Source organism: Rhinolophus ferrumequinum, chromosome 11 (genome assembly GCF_004115265.2).
Source record: "Rhinolophus ferrumequinum isolate MPI-CBG mRhiFer1 chromosome 11, mRhiFer1_v1.p, whole genome shotgun sequence".
In the NCBI taxonomy this organism is placed as follows: Eukaryota; Metazoa; Chordata; class Mammalia; order Chiroptera; family Rhinolophidae; genus Rhinolophus; species Rhinolophus ferrumequinum.
In genome coordinates this window covers 46,706,472-46,728,220 of record NC_046294.1, presented here as the reverse complement: position 1 = coordinate 46,728,220, position 21,749 = coordinate 46,706,472, and the positions used below count along the sequence as shown (strand labels likewise).

The following is a 21,749-nucleotide window of genomic DNA, read 5'->3' as shown; positions in this document are numbered from 1 at the left end:
GAAATTCCCATGTTGGAAAACATGAACATGTTTAAGGACTTTGATATATATTGCAAAATGAATTTTAGTAATATTATACCAAATATGCTTCTGAGAATAATATGTAAAAGAACTGCTTATCCCCACAACACTGAGTTTTATCCAAAAGTGTGACTGCTTTTTGTTTATGTGATTTCAGATCTGGCTAAAGAGCTCACATTCCCACTTGTGATGTCTGTTTTCAATAACTCTGAGGTCCAGCTTTTTCTTCTGATTGGAATCCCAGGCCTGGAACATGCCTACCTCTGGATCGCCATTCCCATCTGCCTCATGTACACGGTTGCCATCATGGGAAACAGCACCATCCTTTTTATCATAAAGACAGAGCCCTCACTTCACGAGCCCATGTATTATTTCCTTGCCATGTTGGCCACCTCTGACCTGGGTCTGTCCTTTTCCTCCCTCCCTATTATGCTGAGAATCTTCTTGTTCAATGCCATGGGAATTTCACCCAATGCCTGTTTTGCTCAAGAATTCTTCATCCATGGATTCACCGTCATGGAATCCTCCGTACTTCTAGTTATGTCTTTGGATCGCTATCTTGCCATTCACAATCCCCTGAGATATAGTTCTCTTCTCACTAGCAAAAGAGTTGCTAAAATGGGACTGATCTTAGCCATCAGGAGCATTCTCTTAGTGCTTCCATTCCCATTCACTCTGAAGAGATTAAAATATTGTCAGAAGAATCTCCTTTCTCACTCATACTGTCTTCATCAGGATACCATGAAGCTGGCCTGCTCTGACAACAAGATCAACGTTATCTATGGCTTCTTTGTTGCTCTCTGTACCATGCTGGACTTGGCATTAATTGTTCTGTCTTACATGCTTATCTTGAAGACCGTACTCAGCATTGCATCTCTGGCAGAGAGACTCAAGGCCCTGAATACCTGTGTCTCCCATATCTGTGCTGTGCTTATTTTCTATGTACCCATCATCACCCTGGCTGCCATGCACCGCTTTGCCAAGCACAAAAGCCCCCTCATTGTAATCCTTATTGCAGATACATTCTTGTTGTTGCCTCCCTTAATGAACCCCATTGTATATTGTGTAAAGACTCGACAAATCCGAGAGGTCCTGGGGAAATTGTTTAGCATAGGTAGGAGATAAGAACTTGAATATTGAGGTAATAATTTCCATGGATCGTATCATCATGTCAGTCACCTCAGGTGAGAGCACACGGTTACTCTCTTAGGTAGCTCCTCTCCTACTGTAATAACTACGCCAAGGCTCCAAGCTACACTGTCTGCCAGAACTTTGCTGTCTGCTTTGCTAAAAGCCAGAGAACTTATCTCCCCTATTACTTTTCCCTACCCACATTTATTCTTACCTCAGTGTTTACTATCTCACTTTGTTTTCCATATCCAAACTGACATAAAGTCCTATAGAAGGTTTTCTCCCAACCATTTATCATTTTTCCTGTTCTTTCTATCTATCTGCCAGAATCCTCATCTCTAATCACCATCCTCTCATGCAAGAACTTTTTTATAGCTTCCTAATTTGGCCCTTTGCTTCAATCTCACCCTCCAATTTGTTCTCCACTTTGCAGCCAGTTATCTTTAGTAAAAGTAAAACAGGTTATGTTATCCACTGACTTAAAACATTCTCATTCTCTCTTATTACAATTGGGGCATAGAACAAAGTCCATGGACGCTTCCGTTATGCCCCTCCCCCCCGGAAAAAAAAATCTCATGATCAACTGCTCTTTCTTTCTTTCTTTCTTTCTTTCTTTCTTTCTTTCTTTCTTTCTTTCTTTCTTTCTTTCTTTAAATTAAAGTTTATTGGGGTGACAATTGTTAGTAAAGTTACATAGATTTCACGTGTACAGTTCTGTAGTACATCATCTATATATCACATTGTGTGTTCACCACCCAGAGTCAGTTCTCCTTCCATCACCATATATTTGATCCCTTTACCCTCATCTACCACCCCCCGACCCCCTTACCTTCTGGTAACCACTAAACTGTTGTTTGTGTCTATGAGTTTTTGTTTCCTCATTTGTTTGTCTTGCTGTTTTGTTGTTTTCAGTTTCATATACAATATATAATATACTATTCTGCCATAAGAAAAGAGGAAATAGTATCATTTGCAACAACATAGATGGAACTTGAGATTATTATGCTGCCTTATTTCTTGCCAAGAATCTGAAAACACCTTGACCTCTCCTGTAGACATGATGAAAACTCAGGCCACAACAAACAATAGCGGGAGAACAAAGACTCTTGAGAGAAGAAAGGGGCCATAGAATTCATTGATTACAAGTCTCTAATTTACAGATGAAGGAACCAGAGCACAGGAAAAAGCAATACCTCTCTTAAGGCCACACAACAAATGATAACTGAAATTGTCAAAAAATGGAACTCAGAAAGTTTCCATATATTCATATACTTGACTTTGACTCTTAACATCAACCTATTAAAGAAGATGTTATTGTAAGCCCCAATAAAAACTGAGACAAAAATTCAAGATGTAAAAGGAAGGAAGAAATTGGAAGAAAGGGAAAGAAGTTTCCTTATGTCAGAGGAAGTGTCAGACCTACACTTGTTTTCTAGGACTTCCCAAGGGTAAAGCCCTATAGGTTTGGTCCTGGATATGGGAACTGGAAGAACTGAAACCATGAACAATGAGGTAAGGGAGGTGTTGGAATTTCATCCTCATTTTTATCTGTGATAGGATTGGAAGGAGGAAATAAAATCCTGGATGGATATACAGTGCTCTGGAGAGATAAGGCCGTATAATTGACAGGCAAATACTTTGCATACACTTAATGGACAATGTATTATATGTTCCATACTTTGCAAAATATATTATGCATAGTATCTTACTTAATCCTGATAATAATTATCTGAAGTAGATATTACTCTCATCCAAAATTTACAGCTTAGAGAAATTGAATAATTGGTAAAATTGCAAGCCAGAGAACTGGGCGCAGGTCCTTCTGAGGCCACTGCCTTTCTTCTAAAATCTTGTGTTACATTGCCTTTTAGGACATAAAGGAAAAAGAATGGGCGAAAGAAATTGTCTCTTTGGAGGATACTGGTAGGCCAGAAGTGCAAACTGGTAGTCTGCAGGACAAAGCTTGCTTGATAACTCTTTATTTGGTCCATGTAACTGTGGATTGTTTAAAAAAATTGCATTTTACATAAGAATCTGGATTTTTATTTTCTTTTTAAAAATCAGTGCATCTATTGTAATAACTATGTATGGGGTCAGATGGGTACTAGACTTATCGAGGTAATCACTTCATAAGTTATATAAATGTTTGATCACTACGTTGTACATCTGAAATTAATATAATATTGCATGCTGACTGTAATTGAAAAATAAAACAAAACCCAGCATGTCTAGTAATATCAGTCCAGCATTCTGGAGCTGTAGTCGTATCCCTTAAGAGAAAGTTAGCCACCGATCACACCCCACCTCTTGTAACTTGTCTTCAACCATTCTGCTTCATTCATTTACCTGACTGCACAGCCTCTGAGAGATTTGAGTTTATCATTGTGGTACTAGGCTTTCTGGGAGTGAGTAAAGTCATTTGTTTGCTTACTGTAGGTTTAATATAGGCTCCCAAGTCATGAATTCATTCCTATACCATAGTCTTCTCTTTCAAGCTCTAGGTTCATAGATTCAAAATTCCTATTGACTCTACTTTTTAGTAAGAATAGAAATACTAATATCTTGCAGCAATTGACCACTACTTAAGTACCATATATTGTGCCAAATGCTTTATATAATACATGGTGCATTAACACTTTTATTCCTCATATTAACCTATTAGGGAGGTATTATTACTGATGCCCACTTGACAGAGGAAGAAGGAGGGGTTTGCAAAAGTTAAAAAAATTTTCTGGGGCACACAGCTAGTAAGTGATGGAATCTGGATCCTATGAGATCCTATTAATTGATACTATTGTAGAGGCTGAGTTCTTAACCAGTCTGTATTCTCAATGTTACCTAGGCATTTGGAGCTCAGCATCTTCAAACTGCAATTAATTAATTTCTTCCTTTAAGACTGTTCTTTATATAGTATTCTTTATCTCGTTAAGTAGAACTCTCATAAACTTAATTCTTCATAAGAGAAACCCAGGAATAATCTTCATTTATTCTTTCCTGTTTTTCAATCCACACATCCAATAAATAGCCAAGTCATGAACATGTTTTCTTCTAAATATCTCATGATACTGCTCACATTTTGTTGTTGTTGTTGTTGTTATTGATTCTACCATGGTACTTGTCATGACAATTTCTTGTCTTGATTGCTGTTATAGGTTCTTACTTGCTTTTTCTTATCAATTCTTTCCACTCACTTCCCTAATTCATTCTTTATATTATAGACAGAGTGAACACCTTAAAATGCAAATGTGGTTATGTTACTTTCCTGGCTTAATAATTCATTGACTTCCCATTATCCTGAAAGTACAGTTTCTATTCTTTGACTTGGCCTGTATACCTTATCAGCATTTTGCTTCACTCATAGTCTAGACTTCTGCCACACTTTTTATTCTTTCTGCTACTACTATCTGGGATTTATCTCAATTCTTTAAATTTGCTATGTTCTTCATTCATCCATCCGCCAAATTGTTCATTGGAATACAAAAGGATGAAAATATAATGCAACAGTGTCTGGTAAATAAACAAAGGCTAAACCCTATAGTCTCTATAAAATAGGATTAACTTTTTCCAATAACAGTAGAACGTAATTGAGGTTGTAGGGAGAATGACAAAGCAGATTTGCATTTAAAAATAGTAGTAGAAGAGTAAGAGAGAACTAAAAGGAACAGGCAGAAAGCTTTAATCTAGGTGAACAAGGCAGGTGATGAAGAGAAAAGAGTCTGAAATTAATAACCAGATGGATGATAGTGCCACTCGCTTGAGGTAGAAAATAATAATTCAGATTAATTCTATCGAGTTGAAGTGTCTAATAGCTTTGTTTGAGGGTCTCTGCATTTATTTTTCTCTGTGTCTAGAGGTTCTCACCACCAAATCTATACTATCTACCTAGGAGAAAACGGGTAGGGCCTATTCCTCGTATAGAACAACACCTGGCACAAAGAAAGTACTATATGTGTTATGAGAAGAAATAAGTGGATGAAATAACGCATGTGCTTATTATTGGTGTCTGTGAAATCATCCACAGGTCTCCTTCCCCTCAAAGCTGTTGCAGAGCTCCCTCTTTTATTTATCACACATTCTCCATGATATGTTTTACCCTGTGTTATTAAGTTTTATTTTAGGAATGAAAATAACTAAAATTTATTGTGGGCTGAAAACATGCTAAGAATTTTCTTTGAAACTTTCATATATATCATATATTTAAATTATGTAGAGGGCCTTCTGTTAGGTTTATTTTAATAGAAAATTGAGCTCATATAAGTAAAATAATTGTCCTAAGTCACAGAGTCAGAAAGTAAAACTTTCCAAACCTGACTCTAAGTGTAGTACACTTTCCAGTGTATCACAATATAAGATATGAGAACATGACTCCTATATGAGGGCTAAAATTGGAAGTACACAGCATAGATATAGATTCCAGCTGTGGAGTTGTAAGCATACTTCGGAATTTGCAGTGGCTTATGTTTGTTCTGAAGTTTTGTGTGCATACAGACACATAGGACATAAACCACCCATGACAATTATACGCACATTCTATTTTATTCTATTTGTTATGCAAAAATAATCTTGGGTCTTCCAAATGATGACACTCCAGGTTTACATATATCCATCATTGCAGAAACAGCTTTCTCATGCCAGACAGGATGAGGCATTGGTGGGGGGGTGGGAACATGACCAGTGAAGAGTTAAATGTCAAGTGCTAGATTGCCTTGGATGAGACCAACCTCAAGTGAGAACCGGCTCCATGTAAACCTCATAGTAGAGGATTTTGTATTTGGCCCTCTGTCATTGCCTTTTTGATCCTGCACTAAAACAGTGCAGGAAAATAACATCCTTATATTTCTCTTAGATGTTCAAAGCTCTCCTTGGCAGCATATTATCCAGTCCTGCTTTTCTCACGGATACCTTGAGTCAAAATGACAAATACTTTATTGACATGTATTACTCAAAAGATATATGCATATATTTTAATCTGGGGCAATGCTGAGATACAAATTATCTCTTTTGTTCATTGGCTCTTCACCTTTCTAATGTGGTCAGTGGCTCAACCTCTTTTAATTTACACCCCTCCACACTCACACTCCATGTTCTCTACTCTTTCCTGACATGCTAGGGAACAACAATGACTACAGAAGAAACTTCAGATATTTCCCTGAATATATTTTCTTTCTCTCACCTCTGCCTCATCTTTGCACATGCCGTTCCTTCAGAGTGGGCCATAATTTTCTACTTTGATTACTTAACTTTTATATGTTCCTTAGGCTGGCACTGTGTCATGTCAGTAAAACCTTTCTTGACACTCTCTTTCCCCAGCTGGAGAAAAATATCTCTCTTTTGGTTTCTATATCAACTTCTTACCTTGAGCAACACAATTGACATGTGGCTGTGTAATAAACCATCCCAAAATTCAGTGTCTTAAAAAAACACATTTATTTAGCTTACGAATCTGCAATTTGGGCTATATTCAGAGTAGGATTGATTTTCTATTTCACTGGATACTAACTGGAAAGATGGGAAAAACAAGGTTTGAAATAATTTCAGGATTTGTTCACTCACTATTAGTTAATAATTAGCTACGGCTAAGACCTTAGTTGCATCTATTGGCTGGAATACCTTCATGTGGGATCTCCATGTGGTCTGGGATTCCTTTCAGTATGGTGCCTGGGTTTGAAAAGCAAGCGTTAAGTAAGATAGAGATATAGATGGATATCTGTATCTATATCTATCCAGAGAAAACAAAAAACGTATCACTTTTTATGACCTAGCCGCAGAAGTTTTACAGGTCACTTCCACAACATTCAATTCATTGAGGCATGTCCTACCCAGTTACAAGAGTTGGAGAAATAGACTCCATCTCTTGATGAAGGCGTGACAAGTTTCTGGAAGAGAATGTTGGATTATAAATATTTCTGTGGTCATTTTTGGAAAATACAATCTGCCACATCCCACTACATTGTGTTTTTCCCCAAACAAAGTGAGAATTCTGTGAGAGCGATGACTTCTTGTTCATTCCTGTATCTATTTGTTGAGAAAATAAGTAACAGTCTCCTCCATTTCATGTACATTAGGTATTATAAAAGATAGAGGAGTAAGTAAGGGTACATTCAAGGAAATAGTGCCTCCAAGACTAGACACAGCTAGTAACAAAGGCATGGGTCACACGGTCCCGGATCTGTTTGGTCTTCACACTGTAGACGATGGGATTCATCAGGGGAGGGAATAGAAGATACACAAAGCCCATGATAACTTGTACCAGATGAGGTGTCTGTTTTCCAAAGCGGTGGATGACAGACAAGCCAATCATAGGAGTGTAGAAGAGAAGCACAGCACAGATGTGGGAAACACAGGTGTTAAGAGCTTTGAGTCTCTCAGCCTTGGATGCAATGGATAACACAGTACGCAGGATCAGAACATAGGAGAAGAGAATAAGCAGTGAGTCTATACCCACTGTGGAAACAATGACAAACATGCCATAGATGCTGTTGGCTTTAATGTCTGCACAGGCCAATTTCATCACTTCTTGGTGGAGACAATAGGAATGTGAGAGGACCCGGGAGCCACAATAGGGGGAATCTCTTGAGCATAAAAGGCAATGGGAAAATGAGTGCTGCACTTCGGCCTAGGGAAGCCAGGCCAATTCTGCCAATGGCTGTGTTGGTGAGAATGGAAGCATAGTGCAAGGGGTGACAAATGGCTACAAAGCGGTCAAAGGCCATAGATAGTAGCACAGAGGACTCCAGGAAGGACAAGCAATGAATGAAAAAGAGCTGAACAAAACAAGCATCATGACCAATATCTCGTGCCCCAATCCAAAAGATGCCTAGCACTGTAGGGAGTGTGCATAGAGACAAACCCAGGTCAGTCAGGGCCAGCATGGACAGGAAGAGGTACATAGGCTCATGGAGTGAAGGCTCTGTTTTAATGATAAAAAGAATTGTACAGTTACCCAGGATGGAAACCAGGTATATGAAGCACAGTGGGATGGAGATCCAGATGTGCATGTGCTCCAGCCCAGGAATGCCACTCAACAGGAAGGTGGAGGAAATACTGCTGCTGTTTTCCAAGAATCCCAATGTCATTGTGTATGGAAGGAAGAGGGAGTTGGATTTCCTCACAATTCCTGAAATGAATTGAGAAACAGCTAGTGGCTGCACCTGAGGAGAAATTGAAAAAAAAAAAAAAAGATTATTATAAAGTAGATCTAGAATTCTGCAGCTCCTCCAGAGGTCATTTCCTTCTGGACCCTGGGTCCCTATCAACATTTGTTTAGATAATTTTCTTCTTTGAAATTTTTTCTCCTTGCTCCTTCAGGTTAAGAGGTTTGAGCCTATTCACTGTTCCTGTTAGTTATACTTAATTTTGCCTACCCCTTATGAGAAGACTTTTAATTAAATACTCCTCATATACCTCTTTTCTGCCAGGACTCTCACTGACATTCCAACCTTTCTTTCAACTTCTCTTCCTTTCTCTTCCCTTATCTTACTTCTTTTGCTCTTCCTTTTTCTCCTTCCTTCCTGTTCTCTCTTCCTTTCTGTTCTCTCTTTCTTTCTCTCTGTCTGTCTCTGTCTCTCTCTCTCTCTGTCTCTCTCTCTCTCTGTCTCTCTCTCTTTCTTTTTTTCTTTCATTTTTGCTTAACTTCATCAGTCACATATAGACAGAAAAATTCTTCACTCACCTTTTTCTCTGGTCTTCTCACTGTAGAAGCCTAACTTGATCCAGATAGCTCATAAATGCTACTACTCAGCTCACAGAATTCCATAAAGAACTAGAGAGTGCATGAATGGCTATCTGTAAAGTTATTCTTGATGGCTGGAGTAAGAAAGCACAGCGCTGATCCTCACATCAGTCAGTGACTTTCATTCTTTAGAATCAACTGGAATCAACTAGGAATCAACTGCTGTGAGCGTAGGTGGGAGGAAAGACTGAAGCAACATCACCCATGGCCACAACCCCAATCATAAAGCAGAGTCCGTGAGAGTCCATAGAACAAAAGGCAATAATGCTGGTAGGGTTCTGTTTTCTTTTTTCTTTTTAACAAATGAAGAAAGGAAGACTCAGGAGGGTGCAGTCACTGGGCAAAGGCCACATGCCAATTTAAGACTCCTGATTTCCAGAATAGTGATCTTTCCCACTCCCAATTAATAATCTCACAAGAATGTTAGCTCAGAGTGGGCAAGGCTTTGCTTTGTTTACTCCTGTAAAAGGGCTTAGAATGTGCCCTGGTATACAGTATGTGCTCAGCATTTTTTTTTTAAATGGCTGAATAAAAGTTAAATTTTATTTAGTTAGCTATTACTAACTTGGTCCGCATTTTAGCTCTTTAAAATAATTCTGTGAATAGACTTTTATTAATAGTATGATATAGATGAGGAAACAGAAACTTAGAGAAAATTAACATTTCTAAGGTCAAAGACATAGTAAATGGCTAAACAGGATTTGAACTGAGATCTGATTTTTCTCTAGACTCCAGGCTCTAAACAACCATTATACTTTCTTCCTACATTAATGATAACTCATTGTCAACTAGCAGCAACAGCCAGCATAAAATCAAGGGCTTAGTATGGGCAGGCAAATTATATGGTAGTTAACAATATAAGTCATAAAACATAAGGCAGAAAATATTTTTGACACGAAAATAAAGTAGGGTGGTAAGAAAGAACTATAATACGTGATGAACATCCACTATTTGTCAGACACTGTACCAAAAACATTGCAAGAGAAATAGCGTGAGACCTTAGAAAAGACTTGCAAGTTAATATTAGCTCAATTTACAAGTGAGAAGAGAGAAGCTTAGAGAATGTGATGATGTGACTAAAGTCATACAGCCAATCAGTGGCAGAGCTGGAATTCAAACTTAAATCTCTAGAGCTCGAAGGCACATTCTGAAAATTTGGAAACATTTAGGTTAGCAAATCCAAACAGTAAACAGATGTCTGAAGCTGTTGTCTCCTTTCTGAGCTAGTGCTAAAACCAGACCTGGCATCCATGAAGTCAGCAAGATCTGACTGCAGCCATCACCACCATGGGCAGGGACTCTCTATAGCCTTTCTTGTACCTCCAAAATCCTTTCTCTCCTTTCCCTCTGCAAAGCTCAGACTGAGCCTTCTGGGAGCTCTTCTTGGTTCCACAGCTCAGTACCAAACACCTGCATATTATACTGACTCCTCACACACCAAGGTTAGGTCCAGAGGCTCCAGGCCTTATATCAGGAAAGAAGGAAGACTAAAACTAGAGGCTCTGGAGAGACGGGAGGGTGAATGCTTCACTCCCTGACTTTTATGCAACTGCCTAGCGTCTCCATTGAGAACCTTCTAAGGATCGTTAATCAATTCCCTATTCTGATGATCTCCCTTAAGCTCATTATCTTAGACCATGGGAATAGGGAGAAGGGAGTAGAAGAGAGTGGTCTTGTGAAATGTCTCGATGGGAGCTCAGAGGATGCCATATACTTGTAACTACTGGTGAAGGATCAACCTTCACAACTTCAGGAAAGCAGAGTGGGTGCTGTTGATAGTGTTTTATGTATGATGTATCATAACTGTATAGTTTATGCACACTGGATGTGACAATATGCATGTTGGGTATATATAACCATATGCAAAATTTAAAAGGGCTTTTGAATTAATGTTTTTCCTATAACCAAAGAGGAAGCAAGAAGTCAGGCCACATTCTTGGAAATATTGCGATAGTGTTTATGCTTATTCTTGCCCCAGGTAAACCTATATGCTCCTGACCTCTGCCTACACTCAAGCACTCCATCTCCTCTTTCTGTACCTGATTACTCAGAACTTAACCCTTTGTTTTTAGACTTCAAGGGACTAACTGGAAAAACTAATCTATTTGTATACCTTGCAGGCAATATGAACCCCTGCAAAGGGGAGTTAAATCCGAAAAGCAGTTTTATATGTTAATACGGGATATGAAGAATTAATCATTGACTTTTGGGCTCTGAAACCTGATGGAGAAGACATTTTAGAGAGAGGAATGAAGGGCCATTTCAGTGTTTTCATTACCCAGGTAATTAGTGTCTAGATTATTGGATCTTTATTGGGAATATAAAGGTATAAATAGTAAGGAATGGCCCAGATTCCCCAATCCAACCATAAGAGATTATTCCAATTCATTGGCTTGACTGGTCCCTTTGGAATACAGTGAGCTTCCTTTTGTGGCCACATTCCAGTAATCTCTGGCTGAGCATGTACATGCATTTGAGTGTTATGAAGCCGTATTTTTCAAATCATAGCTCCCAGATAATCAGGATCAGAACCAGCTGGGATGCTTGCTAATATGCAGATCTCTGGGTCTCGGCCTTGCACAATCAAAAACTGACATTTGGGACAACCTCAAAGGTTTAGCAATTTTCATATATCTTTGTTTTTATGATTTGTTTTCAACTCTGATTCCAGAATTTTTATTCCCTCTATAATTAACAATGCATCTTCACTTTTAGCCTGGAATTCATTCGAAAACACAGTTACCTCTTATGTTAGATTTCCAAGGCTGCAGTAACTACAGACTGGGTGGCTTTAACAAAAGAAATTTATTTTCCCACAGTTCTAGAAGTTAACAAAGTCCAAGATCCTGGTGTCAGGTTTAGTTTCTTGTGAGGCCTCTCTCCTTGGCTTGTAGGTGGACACTTTCTTGCTGTGTTCCTTTTTTTTTTTAATTAAAGTTTATTGGGGTGACAATTGTTAGTAAAGTTACATAGGTTTCAGGTGTACAATTCTGTAATACATCATCTATATATCACATTGTGTGTTCACCACCAGAGTCAGTTCTCCTTCTATCACCATATATTTGATCCCTTTTACCCTGCTGTGTCCTTACACGGCCTTTCCTCTGTACATGAGTTTCATTGGTGTCTCTTCCTCTTCTTAAAAGATACCAGTCATATTCCCCCCACTCACAAGTAATATTTATTTACAGTATCTGAGTCCAAGCACTGGAAAGAGAGAGATAGTATTAGATGTGATTTGGCAGAAAATACATTTGAATCTAAGATATTATGGACAGAAAGGGAGAGAGATAGAGATAGAGATAAGTAGAGAGAGAGAGAGAGAGAGAGAGAGAGAGAGAGAGATTGAATTAATCTTTCAACATTGATTAGAAGGGCATAAAGTTTGATCATATTATAGGAAAGATAATCCTATCTGTTTTAAATCTTAGCTATGAAACTTTTGTAAGGGAAAAACAAGATGTGATATGGGGAGAGAGAAAACAAAAGCCCACATCTTCTAGCCAGAAAAGAGTGGTGAAAAGAAACAAGGTTGAGAGAGAAGAGGCAGAGAGAGAAGTAAGGAAAGGTCTCATACACAAAGATGGTACCTTGAGGAGAGACCGAACTAGGAGAAACTGGAAATGACCTAAAGGAAATATTATTGGCTTGGACTGAGAGAAACTGATGCTAAAATGAGGGTGGTTTTTAAAAAAATTTCAGTATTGTTTTTTATTGTTGTTATTGTAATTTCCCAGGATAATTATTTGGTAGCTGTTTATGAGACAGATGATTTAGAAAGAAAATAAGTAACATTTTTCCCCATGCACATCTTAGTTATACTGTGAGTAAAATGGTTGCCCATCTATATTTACATAGTGCCTGCAATGTATAGTTCCCACAAACATTCCATGCTATTTTACATCTTTTTGTCTCTGTGTTTTTACTGCTGCAATAATACATGTCTCAGTCATCCCAAATGTTAATATATGTGGGGAAACTTAGAGGTCAGAAAGTCTAAGCAAAAAATTGTCTGAATATTTATTGAGAATTGATGTGTCAGGCACTGTGTTAGAGATTAACATGAATTATCTCATTTAATCTTCACAATATCCTTACAAGGAAGATGTTATAATATTTCTATACTCATTCTTATTAAGGAAACCAATAAACAGAGTATTAAGGAAACCAATAAACAGGTATTAAGGAAACCAATAAACAGAGAAGTGGGTACTTTTCCCAAGGTCACACATGCATTATGTAGCATAATTAATTCCCTTTTTGTTAATGATTGGGAGTTTGTTATTTTTCCATCAATGTTTCCAAAAACATTGATGGGGTTTATGCCCCAAACTTCTTCTTTCACCCTAACCTAACCATTCTGAAAACACTGAAGTGATTTTATGAACTCAAACTTCTTAGCTATGCGTTGACGGATTTGCTTGGTCTTCATGCTGTAGACAATGGGGTTCATGAGAGGTGGTACCAGCAGATACACATAAGACATGAGGAGGTGTACCATGTGGGGCAGATGTTCACCAAAGCGGTGCACAAGAGACAGGCCAATCATGGGAATGTAGAAGAGCAGCACAGCGCATATGTGGGAGGCGCAGGTGTTGAGGGCTCGAAGTCGCTCCTGGCGGGAGGCAATGCTTAGTACGGTGCGGAGGATAAGGGCATAGGAGAGGAAGATAAACAATGAGTCTACACCCACGGTGCAGGCCACAACAAAGAGCCCATAGACATGATTGACAATGATACTAGAACAGGCCAGCTTCATGATCTCTAGGTGCAGACAGTAGGCATGGGCCAGCACGTGGGAGCGGCAGTACTGGAAGCGCTTCAGGAGGAACGGCAGGGGGAGGATAAGCAGGGCACTTCTAAGCACGGAGCTCAGCCCCATCTTGGCGATACGCGCCGGTGTTAAGATTGTGGAGTAATGCAAGGGGTTGCAGATGGCCACATAACGGTCAATGGACATGGACAATAGAACTGAAGACTCCACAAGAGATAAGGTGTGGATGAAGAAGAGCTGAGTGAAGCAGGCGGGAATGCCAATCTCTCTAGCATCAAACCAGAAGATGCCCAGCACAGTGGGCATTGTAGAAAGGCAAAGGCCCAAGTCTGTGAGGGCCAGCATGGCCAAGAAATAGTACATGGGTTCATGGAGGGTGGCATCAGTACGGATCACGTGGAGGATGATAAGGTTTCCTACAATAACTGTCAAATAAATGGAGCAGAAGGGAATAGAGATCCAGCCATGGAGAGCTTCCAGACCTTGGAAGCCTGTCAGGAAGAAAGTGTCTTTTTGGAGGCTGCTATTATAAAGGATTGTCATGGTTTTATAATCTTGGACTCATCAACCTGGAATATAGAATGGGGCTCCTAGAGAGTGACACGACTGAATTATCACTTACTTAAGTGTTGTAGGACCAGAGAGTCAGGAAGTGTCTGAAAATGAAATGTGAGGGCCTAGGAAGGGGACTTTTATAAAGGATTTCTCTAGCCCATGGATGTCATGTGATTTAGCCTTATAGTGGTATGTCCACCAATGTTGGACTCTCAGTGGTTCAGTGAGGTCACCTCAGATGGCACCATTTTCACGTGTTCCTCCCTAAAAAAATCTCCAATTCAATCAGTAAAGCATTCAGAATCTGTGAATATAAGGGAAATTGGTACCATACACCATTTTTCATAATCGTCTACTTCTATCTGGTGTATATCATGTATTTATAATTTAGCTTGGGATTGTGCTTCATTCCACCATGCCTAGTCTTCACAGGAATACAGAGGAAACGTTGAGTAAATGCTTGTTGAACTCCTTGACCTTATAACTTGTGGCCAGCGTGATGCCTTTCCTGAATCTATATACAAGCCTTGGTGGCTAAGGACGCAAATGGTGGTATGCAAATTTGAAGTCTGAAACCAAAATGTCTGAGAAGAATCAGGGTCTTCAGAAAACAAATAATTATAGGAAAAGGTGCTTTTGGGCTTAGTTCTGATAGATATCAAGAGAGATGTGTGTTTCCAACATCAGGACAGGTAAGCTGGAGCTGGATGTAGTCATGGGGATGCAGAGGAGGTGTGCACAAGATCTGAAACAGAAATAACAAAAAGAAACCTGAAATGGCCATGAAACACCTCTAATGATCAGCTTATAATGAATGAAATCTTAAGGCTCTCAAAGTGAGCTATACCTCTGGGGCTTGGATCGATATGACATACAGGTATAGGTCTGTCCCTATAATAACTCACCGGGGCCCTCCTTTACCTCTGCCTTTGGAACTTTTGTTCAATTATATTTATTGTAAGCCACAGTATAATAGGTCTATATGTATTAATAAATATGGTGTCACTAGTATATTGTTTATCACATGCATTAAAAAGCTTAAAAGCTAATATTTCTTTAATATGAAATGTTTCTGTCACTTTCCTAAGTGTCTAATGTATATTATGCCATTCAACTCTCACAACACTAGTATGAGGTAAGTTCTATTCTAAAGAGCATATTACAGGTGAGAAAATGGTGGCACAAAGAGGTGAAGTGACCTGGGTATGGTTATAGAAGCAAGTACTGAGGATGGAATTCAAACCCTGACCTATATTATTGTCTAATATATTTCCTCCTCCTCCTACTACTACTACATAGCACTTTAGTGCTTACAAAAATCAGGCAATTGAAAAAATAAATCAATGGGGAAAAAAACCCCAAACTGTAATTTTTGTACCTTGGCACATCTGTGGATAGCCCTCTATTAGATGCATAACAGATGAACCAAGACGGATAATAATAGAGAGGAACCATGTTTTGGGGAGTGAGTTTAGTTTGGAGTATTCTCAATGTAAGCTAAAAAGGAATTCCTGGGGAGAGTGTCTACAGGACTATTGTCACGCAGCAGCCTACCCATCTGTCCCCTCGTACCTACCCCTAAAGAAAGGAGAGTCTGTGAGACTAATCCTTTCAGGAACTTTGCTTCACCTTTGTGCTTACACCTCATGTCTCCCTGTTTGGCCCCAAAGGATGGCTGGTTAGCCAATGACCGGTAAGATTCCCCATGGGGCGGGGGGAGCAACCTAAGCCAGGTGCAGCCACGTGGGGACCATCAGGAGAACCCATGGGATTATCAATAGACCCCCACCTTCCCCGGCTAAGGAGAGCTTCTGACTCTGTGGCTATATTCCTTCCCACAACCTGCTTGGGAAGAGATTCAATGATGTGATAACATCAGTACTCCATCTATTCATATCAGTAAGCTTCAGCATAAAGGATTTGTCCCTTTGGGAGGTACATACATCCTGAGACTTATGGTTCTGCTGCTTGCAGGCAAGGACAATTGGTTTGAATCAGTTTCCTAGTATGATGTATGAAATTCACAGACCGTGGAGAAAACAATGTTACTTCCTCGTGTGTACATCAATAAAAGCCACAAGGCAGCCCGATTCGGGGCTCTCAGTCCTTTGAGGCTGGGAGACCCTTGGCCCCTATTTCATAAATCTCTTTACTTCTGTTTCTTTCTTAACCCTTCACCGCCCCTTCTCATTCTCTCACGGCCCATGTTGCGCTGGACGTGACAGAGGACATTATATGATCTTTGGCTTGAGTGAGGGCATAAAATACAAGGCATCTCTTATGAATATGGAGAAAATTGTTAGCCGACACTGTGGAAATGGAAGACAAGTTATCAGTTCATAACGCTGGAAACTATTTTAAATAAGGGTTGAACATAAAAATAGAACTAGAAAAGAGACAGAGAATGGAGAATGAGAGAAATAGGAGGAAAATAGTATATGTCACAAAAGTCAAGTCACCACTGTTGGTTATAAAAAAGAGATACATAGGATGAGGGTTTTTAAAAGGCCCTGCACTTATGATGGTGAGGTCATTGTTGGTTTTTCAGAGACTACTTCAATAGATTGGGGAAAGATTATAAGGCTTAAATTATCAGTGAATGGGGAGGAATAAGTAAAAAGAGTATATTATTTGTAATTTTCCTCTAAGAGAAAATCTATGGGATGTGTGAAGATAACAGGATATTTTAAGGAAGCAAGATGGTACTTTTTCAAAAGGCTTCCTTTTTCTCATTAAGATGAGACACTGAAGAACTGAGGATAAAAGAAGAAAAGTCCATAGCCAGCTTTTGCCATTCACACTTCAAATCAAAACAAGTAATAATGATAATGCAATAATTAATACAGTAATAAAGCTCTCTATGTCTCTGAGACTGACTCTTACATTGTTTTGTACACCTGAAACTAAAAAACAAACAAACAAACAAAAAACAACCTTCTTGTTTTATGATTCTAAAGGAGAAACAAATAAAAGATATAAAAGCTAGGCAAGAGAAAAAAATGAAGGAGAGAAGGGGAAACTTGGAAAGAAGATGGGCTGTGAAGGAAAAAAAAAATTAGGATTTGGAGAGCATGCTGTGGGTGGCAAAAGCAACAATCCAATCTCACTCTGATATTGAGAGAGAAAATGGCAACAGAATTTTAAAAGGGAATGATAATGAAGAAATAAAATTTTTCATCAATTAAGGGGAAATGTAAACAAGAGTTTGAATGTATGTGTGGTTTTTCAGCCAGCATACTCACAGTGAAGTTGGTTTCCATCCATCTCACAATGAGCCATTTCAGAGAGTTTGTGAAATAGAAGACATTTTGAGGTCATCTATTTCACTCTTATATCTCCAGACCGGGAAGGATCATTCTGCCTCCTTAGTGAGATGTTGTATCCTTAGTATACCATCCCAGTTATTGCCTCTCTTCCAAATATATTCCTTGCATATTATATTTTGGGTATGAGTAACAGGCAAGTGTGCCAGGTATGGGGAGGAAAAAAAAAAAAAACGATCAAAGCAAGTCATAACTAGCACCGGAGAGACGGGATTGCTGTATCACTAGAGCCTTGCAACCAAAACAGATTTGGAACCGAGTACAGTTTGCTGGATAAATGCATGAATGAACCGATAAAAAATGAGATGAGATGCAGTTAGGATTAAACAGAACAAATTTTAGTGCAGTGACTCTACATTTTCTTCTCAAAGTCACTCACCTCCAGATTAAAGGATCAGAGAAAATTCCAGCTGATTCCTCCACTAGACAACATTGTACAGCCTTGATCCTTCCTTCGGCTTCAATTTATTGGGATAAAGGGATGTCATCCTAGGGTCTATGGCAGAAACAGAGGAGAGATGGGCTGGATAGTGATTTCAATAACACTCTGACTCCCTCTGACTCTTATTCCTCATATAATTGCACACAAACGTGTTTAAGATTATCAGCATCTGTGTTGGTGACAGTCTGAAAACTACTCCCAAGCACAATCATGACCTCATATTAGTATATAAAGTTTGATCATTACAAAGCACTGTCAAATCCATTTTAATATTTATGTATCACAATATATTTTAAGGTAAGGAAGGTAGAGATTACAATTTCAATTTTAAAGATAAAGGAACTAATGCTCCAAATGATGAGAAAAGCGATGAGAGGCAGCAAGGATTAAACTGAGTGATCCACATGACTTTTACAAGTTACAAAAGATCACACACAGAGACAAAGCTAGGACTAGACTTTCAGGTCTCCTATCCTCAGTCCATCTGCCACTCAAAACTTTCTTGACTCATTTACTGTGGGCTTTTAGCAAGTAGTTAAACAGAGAGCTCAGTCCTGGTTATATATGTTCCTGCCCCAGTTATCTCTATGTTCCTGGCTGTTCTCTGCGATTCTTGCAAATACTTACCTGAGCACCAACAGCTGGAGGGAAAGGACCTTGGCGTGCATATTTCCAGTCAGAACACAGGATGGTGGTAGCTCAGCTATAGGAATATTCTCTACTGAAAACACGGGGTCTTTTTGAAGAGCCCAGCAGCTTCTCAGGAGACTTTGCTGAGACTGAGAATTCCCTTTAGAGTTCTCGAGACGCTTAGCTGAGGATGGAGTTCATGGGAAGCTGAGAAACCCCAATCCGGTCTGTGGGCAAGGGATATCTTCAAGATGTTAGGGCGTTTCTAGTTTTAGATTTTAATTTCTGAAACTGGATAAGAAAGTCCTAGCTAGGCCTGGAGAGCAGTATTACAAGAGAGAATGTTTTGATTTAGATTCAGATAGAAGATAAAGCTGATTCAACATTATCCCTGATACTTTCTAACCACTTGACCATGCAACGTAGGACATATTACTTAATATCTCAGAGAGATAATTTCCTTATGTCATAAAAAGGGAACCCTCCCCTCTTTTTTTTTTTTTTTTTTTTTTTTTGTTTCTTTACACAGACCCTGGTACTATCAGGCATTCTCATATGTTTCAGAATCAACTGCTAGTGCAATTTGGTTTGGGTTTAGAAAGAAGGAAGTTCCTTCTTGGCCTTCAGTCTTAAACTATAGATTTCTTAACACATTCCTTGTGTTTTCTCTCCCCAGTACACACGTGGTTTGAGTCATAATTCCGAAACTTATACTCCAAAATGCCTGTTTAATTCCTTCAAATAGTTCATCAACCCATTTTAACTACCAACATCTCCGAGTATATTGAGAGTTCTTCCAGAGTCAATTTAAACAATTGGAGGAAACACCAGAACAGAACAGCTGATACTTAATGGATTATCAATAAACACCATTATTAAAATAATTAGGAGACTGACTGTGATTCTAGTTTGCCAAGAATGGGCCTAATTTACACTTATTGTCTTGGTTTCCCTGTCCCACGTTTTTCATTTTATCAGAAAGTGTTATGTGTGGCTATATTAAAATGGCCCATGATGGGTTGCTAAATCTTCACTTTGTGCTTCAAGTTTCTGCTGCTGCAGTTTCATCTAATGGCTTGTGAGATACATGCACAATGGTCACAGTTCCTGCTTTAGCACAGTTCTAAGTCTCATGGATGGCCATTGGTGTCTCATCTCTTTTTCCTTGACCATCCCCAATGCAATATTAGTAAAACTGCAAAGACAGCAGGTGGGCTCATCGCTGATAAAACGAAATTCAGTGACATGAAAGCATGTAGATACAGTCGACTCCTCCCAGGTTCAATTGGTGGTAGGAGATGTATATGACACTACTACGCCTTACAGATACTCTTTTCAAACCAACAACTTGTGTTGCCTCTTGTCCCAAAGACTGTGAAATGAATGAAACCACTGGGCTGCCAGAAGCCTGGGGTCAATAGAAAATAATTTGATTACATGAACCAAAAAAGGAAAAAAGAAAAAGTTCAGGGAATGAAGACTGATGAATGTTTAGTGCCTATCATTTATTATAAATGTATGATTTATTTCATTGTTTGATAACCTTACTTTTAATAAGTCCTTTGGCAGCAAGCACCCTAAAAACTGAAAGTTCACACTTTAAATTTAAATTTTCTATTCTGTTTCTCAGGAAATTTGACAATTAACTTACAACATGAGCAAAATGTTTGTCAATATATGCCACTGTTACAGTGGCCAATTTGATATAATTGATCACATGACGACCAGAAGAAAAAAAATTAGCATCCACTTCAAAAGTGTGTGAATTCTCTTAAGACGTCTATCTGAAAGTAGTAATTTACCATACACAGCTACTGAACGTAGATTTCATGCTATATATTTATGATATTTCATACAGATTAAATAAATCCTCATTCAAATGAATTGTATTCCCTTTTTATTGCACGTTTTCTAGTCCTTATGAAAAGGGAAGGGATAGCTGTTATGGTGTTGGCTCTATTAGCAGAAGATAAATTATGTTCATTTTAAATCAGTATTTAGATGCTTCAGAAAGAAAATCAAATTTTTTCAACTTTATGATTTTTATTTAATCTTTTTCAGCTTTACGGAGTTATAAGTGATACATAACATTGTATAAATTTAAGGTACACAGTGTGTTGATTTGATACACTTATATATTGGAAAACGATTACCACCATAGCTTAGCTTTAGCTAATACCTCCATCATGTCATGTAATTACCATTACTTTTTTGTAGAGAGAACATTTAAGATCTACTCTCTTAATAACATTCAAGTTTATAATACATTATTGTTAACTATAATTACAATGTTGTGTATTAGATCCCCAGAAATTACTCCTCTTCTCACTGGAAATTTGTACCTTTTGACAGGCATCTCCCCATTTCGCCCACTCCCTATCCCTTGGTAATCACCATTCTACTCTGTTTCTACAAGTTCAGGTTTTTTCCTTTCTTGTCTTTTCTTTCTTTCTTTCTTTCTTTTTTTTTTTAGATTCCACATATAAGTAATATCACAGTATATCCTTCATTCTCATGGCTAAATAATATTCCATTGTATATTTGTATATTTATATACCACATTCTTTACCCATTTATCTATTGGTAGACACTTAGGTTTTCTCCATGTCTTGGCTAGTGTGAATAATGTTACAATAAATATGTGAGTACAGATGTCTCTTTATTATCTTGTTTTTATTTCCTTTGAATATATATATCCAGAAGTGGGATGCTGGATCACGTGGCAGTTCTATTTTTGTTTTTGAGGAACCCCGACACTGATTTGCATAGTGGCAACCAAATTACATTCCCACCAACAGTGCACAAGGGTTCCCTTTCTTCACATCTTTGCCAGCATTTGCTCTCTCTTATCTTCTTGTCATTCTAACAGGTATGAGGTGACAGCTCATTGTTTTTATTTTGCATTTTCCTAGTGATTTGTTATGTTGAACATCCTTCCATGTACCTGTTGGCAATTTGTATGTCTTCTTTGGAAAATGTTATTTAGTTCCTCTGCCCATTTTTTAATCAGTTGTCTGGTTTTGTTATTGAGTTGTATGCATTTCAGATATTAACCCCTTATCAGATAGGTGGTTTGCAAATATTTTCTCCCATTAGGTAGGCTGCCTTTTCATTGGTTAATTGTGTTTTTTGCTGTGCTTT

General features: G+C 38.5%; 3 protein-coding genes across 3 annotated transcripts; 1 reads left to right on the top strand and 2 right to left on the bottom strand.

Annotated features, from left to right (window-relative positions):
• The first annotated feature begins 178 nt into the window (after nucleotides 1-178).
• On the top strand, nucleotides 179-1,163 carry LOC117030554 (olfactory receptor 51A7). The gene has a single exon (XM_033120689.1). It carries the CDS (start codon nucleotides 211-213, stop codon nucleotides 1,144-1,146), a length of 936 nt encoding a protein of 311 aa, XP_032976580.1. The 5' UTR covers nucleotides 179-210; the 3' UTR covers nucleotides 1,147-1,163.
• A 6,113-nt stretch (nucleotides 1,164-7,276) lies between these two features.
• Nucleotides 7,277-8,228, bottom strand: LOC117029735 (olfactory receptor 51G2). The gene is given in 2 exon segments (XM_033118929.1): nucleotides 7,277-7,717; nucleotides 7,719-8,228. Coding segments are annotated over 2 exon segments (951 nt in total).
• Nucleotides 8,229-13,204: 4,976 nt separating this feature from the next.
• LOC117030886 (olfactory receptor 51G1) lies at nucleotides 13,205-14,263 on the bottom strand. Its single transcript, XM_033121128.1, has one exon. It carries the CDS (start codon nucleotides 14,199-14,201, stop codon nucleotides 13,236-13,238), a length of 966 nt encoding a protein of 321 aa, XP_032977019.1. The 5' UTR covers nucleotides 14,202-14,263; the 3' UTR covers nucleotides 13,205-13,235.
• Nucleotides 14,264-21,749: the final 7,486 nt, after the last annotated feature.

Bases quoted from the DNA above. Each gene is read 5' to 3' on its own strand.
- LOC117030554 (XM_033120689.1), top strand. From the start codon at position 211: ATGTCTGTTTTCAATAACTCTGAGGTCCAGCTTTTTCTTCTGATTGGA.
- LOC117030886 (XM_033121128.1), bottom strand. From the start codon at position 14,201: ATGACAATCCTTTATAATAGCAGCCTCCAAAAAGACACTTTCTTCCTG.